The sequence below is a fragment of the Amblyraja radiata genome, chromosome 9 (assembly GCF_010909765.2).
Source record: "Amblyraja radiata isolate CabotCenter1 chromosome 9, sAmbRad1.1.pri, whole genome shotgun sequence".
In the NCBI taxonomy this organism is placed as follows: Eukaryota; Metazoa; Chordata; class Chondrichthyes; order Rajiformes; family Rajidae; genus Amblyraja; species Amblyraja radiata.
The window spans coordinates 10,219,257-10,225,256 of NC_045964.1; the positions used below are offsets into that span (position 1 = coordinate 10,219,257).

Sequence of the window (6,000 nt, forward strand, 5' to 3'; positions counted from 1 at the left end):
TATCCCTGCGTAGAGGGACCCCCACTGGGAAGGGGGGGGGGGCCTCAAACAAGCTAGTTTTCAGCAGGTCAGAAAATATTGGACTTGCTACCCAAAACCATTGGAGGAGGTGCAGATAAGAATCGATATGATGGAAATGACAGAGGGTAGTTAGGGACAGAATGGGTGCTCTTTGGTGACCTTGGAGATGCTTCATGGGGTACTTGAGAAACAGCATCTCCCTGTAGCCGATCGGCTGTTAACGAGAGCCTTTAACCCTTTGTGTTGAGACAGGTACCACCTCATGCAGAGATGCTGGCACACTGAGCCCAAGCTCAGACCCTCCTTCGAATCTTTGAGGGGGTCACTGGAAAACCTCTTGCGGGGCCTTTCCCCAGTCACAGAGCAGCCCCAGACTTTCTACATGAACCTACGGAAGGGGGAAGGAGCTTCGGAGTGCAGTACGGTCTGCAGCACGGCTTGCTGGGAGGTGGACCAGAGCGGAGGCAACATGGACGTCCCAGCTGTAATGGGCACCTCTGACTACCGATATGTGACAGCCCCTCTGAGCTTGTTGGAGGACGCAGCATACAACCTAGCAGGTGGGATGGAGAGCCATCCACACGATGGGCAGCCGGAAGACCAAGTCGTTATTCATCTCTAACAACCAGAAAGCTGGGCCTAATCGACGAGCAGTGCAATAATGACGTGAAACTGGGGCTAAACACCTCAGCTGTGCCTTGACGTATCCATATGAACATGGATCCAACTCCTGGAGGTTGACTGGTTTCCGTGGGATCAAAATCCCAAAAGACTCAAGAATTATGTTGTTAATTAAAAAAGGATGATAAATTTATTGAACATGAAATATTACTTACTGCACAGTTTCCTCTGCAAAGTTTTTCTTTGATTTGAATTAAACAGATTTTTTTAAATTAAAGTTCGGTCTCTTTGGTGGTGATTGAATGAGTTTCACTGTTGGAGTAATCGCTCTGGAGTAAAACGTCGATAACCTTCATCAAAATGTTGACAAATCCCACTGGCCTGGCGTCTGCCTCAGCCATGGAGTCCAGGACGTGAAGATAGACACAGAAAGCTGGAGTAACTCAACGGGTCAGAAAGCGTCTCTGGAGAGAAGGAATGGGTGACATTTCGAGTCGAGACCCTTCTTCAGACTGAGTCAGGGGAGAGGGAAACGAGAGATGTAGATGGTGATGTGGAGAGATATAGAACAAATGAATGAAAGATATGCAAAAAAAGTAATGATGATAAAGGAACCAGGTTAGCTGTTTGCTAGTACAGATAATGAGACTCAACAAGACGACTTTGAAGCTGGTATGACTTGGGTTGGGGAGGGTTAGAGAACGAGGGGATGATGCAAGGGTTACTTGAAATTAGAGAAGTCAATATTCATACCGCTGGGGTGTAAGCTGCCCAAGCGAAATATGAGGTGCCGTTCCCCCAATTTGCGTTTGGCCTCACTCTTGACAGTGGAGGAGACCCAGGACAGAAAGGTCAGTGTGGGTAGGAAGGAACTGCAGATGCTGGTTTAAACCGAAGGCAGACACAAAAAGCTGGAGTAACTCAGTGGGACAGGCGGCATCTCTGGAGAGAAGGAATGGGTGACGTTTCGGGTCGAGACCCTTCTTCAGTCAGTGTGGGAATGGGAAGGGGAACTGAGAGTATACTGTTTGGTAGGTGAGAATGGGTACAGACAATGAGACTTGGTTGAAACCAGCATCTGCAGTTCCTTCCTACACAGTCCAGAATGTGATGTGGGGAGGGGAAGGTGGGGGATCCACAGAGCTAGGATCCAAACGGTGAGGTGGCTCGAGCCACAGGGGGTGGGGTGAGAAGTCCAGAATATGTGTGGGTTTGTGACCAGAGATAGGATCTAGGGTGCTTGGATATTTTCTGCTCCCTTGAATCTCATCAGGTTTGCTGGAAAAATATATTATACCACCGTGTGTGACGTCAAAAAAAAGAAGAAATAAAACTGTAGACGCAAGGAACTGCAAAGGACACAAAGTTCTGGCGTAACTCAACAGGGTCAGGCAGCATCTCCGGAGAACTTCTTCTAAAGATTGGCCCCAACTGAAACATCACCTACCCATGTTCTCCAGCACTTTGTGTCCTTTGAAATAAAATAGCGTTTGGCTGACAATGGAGTAACAGCCAGTAATGCAATCGACTCTTCTGGCAACACCAATATTCTATGGATGCTGGATCAATGGAGGTTTGCTGGATTGAACTGGTTGAGGAGTTTGTCAGCTGATGGGAAGGAAGGAGAGCAGAGGGGAAGGGATAGACACAAAATGCTGGAGTAACTCAGTGGGGCAAGCAGCATCTGGAGCAATGGGTGACGTTTCGGGTCGAGACCCCACTTCCGACTGACGCACATTCCTACACATGTGTATTGGTAACAACACCACTTGAAATCGGTTGGTTTTAATGCTAAGGAAGAAATAAAATGCATCAGAACCAATTAAATATTTTTGAGGTGTGCTCATTCTTGCAATGTCGAGAAGATGGTAGCCAATCTACACACAGTGAATTTGCACAAATATAAAATAATACCTGAGTCATAGAATCATAGTGATACAGTGTGGGAACAGGCCCTTCGGCCCAACATGTGTTGTTACAAGATCTACAGCGATAGGAAATCCCTTTTTAAAAAAAAATTTTAAATTTATTTATTCCGAACAAGTAAAGACATTAACGACATTAATATTAACAAAATCGAAATTATCAAACAATTGGACATTACAATCAATATTTACAAAGCAATGAGAAGAACAAATCATAGTTCCAATGTCCAACTCTGTGTCTGTACAAGCTCGAAAAGGAGTGAGAAGAAGAATAACTTATTAAATCTCACCCCTTTTCCCCAACACTTCTACCAATTAAAAAAATCAATTCATTACTAATAATAATACTACCCTAGGCAATTTCCCATAATACCTACAGACATATATATACATACAACTATTATGTACATACAAACTTCATAACTGAAGTACCCAAACATAAGTAAACAATAGTAAAGCAATAGATAAACACTAACCCCCACTTGTCAACCATCCCCTCCATCCCTGTACCCCTTGAGAATTATTTTTTTATATATCATTTTAAAATGATTCATGTTTGTGCATTGCTTCAATTCCCCGTTCAATTTATTCCACACTCCTACTCCACAAACCGAAATACAAAAGGTTTTTCTAGTCGTACGGACTTTTTGTTTCTTAAAGTTAAATATTCCTCTTAAATTGTAACCCCCCATACGCTCGTTAAATAATTTTTGAATGTTTCCAGGTAAATTTTTATTTTTGGCCCTAAACATTATCTGAGCTGTTTTGAATGTAACCAAATCTTCTAGTTTTAATAATTTTGACTCTAAAAATAATGGATTCGTATGACCCAGATACTTAGCATTATGGATAATACGAATTGCTCTTTTTTGCATCATGGTTAATGAGTGTATCGAATTTTTATAGTTATTACTGGTCAAAGGTACACAAAATTGCTGGGGAAACTCAGCGGGTGCAGCAGCATCTATGGAGCGAAGGAAATAGGCGACGTTTCGGGCCGAAACCCTTCTTCAGACGTTTCGGCCCGAAACGTCGCCTATTTCCTTCGCTCCATAGATGCTGCTGCACCCGCTGAGTTTCCCCAGCAATTTTGTGTACCTTCGATATTCCAGCATCTGCAGTTCCCTTTTGAATCCCTTGGTCAAATATTGGTATTGGCTTATTACTGTGGTTTTGCAAGACAGAAGAAAATATTTATTTTACTATTCATGCAAATCATACTATACGTGAGTACCTCAGGTAGTGCAAAAGATAAAATAAGCAGAATGCTGAATATAGTGTTGCAACTGCAAAGAAAATGCAAATTAAAAAAGTGCAAAGGCTGCAAGGTAGATTGGAAGATCAGGAATTCATCCTTGGCTTATGAAAGGTCCGTTCGTCATCTGAGAACAGTGGGAAGACACTGCTCCTGAATCTGGTGGTATGTGCCTTCAAGCTTTTGTGTCTTCTGCCCAGGGGAGGGGAGTAGGGAGAATGGTGTGAGTGGTCCTTGATTATGTCAGCTGTATTTCCTGAGGTAACGTGAGGTATTAATGGAGTTAATGAGGGTTAATGGTGGGGGGGGGGGGTGGTTGCGTGACGGCCTAGGCTGTGTCCACAACTCTTTGCACTTTCCTGTGGTCTTGTGCAGAGCAGTTGCCAAGCTAAGCTGCAATGCATCCAGACAATAGAAAGTGTCTCAACCCAAAATGACACCTATCCATATTCTCCACGGATGCAGCCTGACCCACTGAGTTACTCCAACACTTTAGTGTGTTTTTATCCATCCAGATAGGATGCTTTCGGTAGTTCATTTATGAGGCATGTTTATGTTTTTGTGGCCGTGGTGTCAATGTGGTCGGACCAGGTCAAATTGTTGGTCGTGTTTACATCTGGAGTAGTTGACCACCTGCAGTTCAGCGTCATTGATATTGACTGAGGTATGCTTTTTGCCCCACTTCCTGAAGTCGATTCCCAACTCCTTCATTATATTGATATTCAGGGAGAGATTGTTGTCTTGACACTATGCTACTAAGATAGACACATAAAGCTGAAGGAACTCAGCGGGTCAGACAGCATCTCTGGAGAGAAAAGGAATAGGCGACGTTTCGGGTCGAGGCCCTTCTTCAGGCTGAGAGTCAGGGGAGAGGGAAATGTTACTAAGCTCTGGTATTACAGAATGTTTACATCCAGCTAACAGTGTAAATGGGGTCAGTGTAATTATTCATCCAGAAGGCAGTATTTTCAGCACTGCAGCAGTCCCTGCGCATCGGCCTAGATTGTGCACTCTAACTCCTTTGCTTTGAAACCAAAGACCCTCGTTCTGAAGAGAGCTGTCCACAGAACGGCAGCTGACATTACCGCATTATTACTCTCCCTTGCGCACTTTGCTTATGTTAATCCTGCTCCGTTAATCAAGATGATTAATGTGAACGACTCGATGGAAAGACAGTTACACTCCCTTTAAGTACAGCACTTAATTCATTAACACCCTTCCAGCCGGTGGTAATGGAGCAGAAAATCACAAAATCTATCCGTTACCTCCACTGAGATTCTAATGAAAAGGATACCAATATCACAGCTTTGTTCAGCAATATTATCTTAACCCTTGCAACTGAAACCATGGTGGAAAAAGTCCAGCTAAATAGAAGCCGTCAATGCAGGCTGTAGGTACATTGAGGAATTATAGAATGTAACCAGATTCACTTTGAACTCTCTATCCAAACCATGGACCCCCAGCACCAAGAAGGATAAGAGCAGTTTGTGTTTGAGTAATACTAACATGCAAAGTTCTTCATATCATTGGGAATTGGATGTCATATACTACTTGGAAACAGACCTCCGGCCCACTTGTCCAGGCTGACCAAGTTACCTACCTTGCCCAGCTCTCAAAGTCTTTCCTAAGTACTGTACTGGTCCAAATGTCTTTTAAACGTTGCAATTGTACCTATCTCTACTATGTCGGCTCGCAGTTTGTTGTACGTTCCCACTACCCTCTGTGTAAAACCTCTGCCACTCAGGTCTCCATAAATCTATCCCCTCTGCAATGTACCGGGACCACCACTGGGTCTGGGTAAGCCAGTTCTGAATCCAAACTATCAGGTCACTGTGGGTCCCATGCATCATAATCCCTGGTTCAGCCTACCATGAGGTCAAATGTCGTACATGAAGACAGCATCCACTGCTGCACCCTCATCGATCACCTTCGTCATCTTTTCAAATTCTCCATCAAGTTTGCAACACATGACTTGCCCTACACAACGGCGTACTGACTGACCCTCAATCCGCCCATTCTCTTTCAAATGCAATTAAGTCCGACTGTCACCCAGAAAACACATCGGTAGTCCTCCTGCCATTCCGCCTTCTCCCCCACGATTGCAGGGGGATGAATCACCAGCCATGCATGTCTTTATGGATGAGGGGGGACCTCATTGAAATGTACCGAATAGTGAAA

General features: G+C 44.1%; 1 protein-coding gene across 1 annotated transcript in view; it reads left to right on the forward strand.

The window, feature by feature from the left end:
• LOC116976759 (tyrosine-protein kinase receptor TYRO3-like) overlaps positions 1-919 on the forward strand; it is an 85,356-nt gene extending 84,437 nt beyond the window's left edge. Inside the window, exon 19 of the mRNA XM_033026651.1 lies at positions 274-919. Within this exon, the coding sequence (XP_032882542.1) occupies positions 274-643 (370 nt within the window). The 3' untranslated portion in view covers positions 644-919. The remainder of the gene's footprint in view (positions 1-273) is intronic.
• The last annotated feature ends 5,081 nt before the right edge of the window (positions 920-6,000 follow it).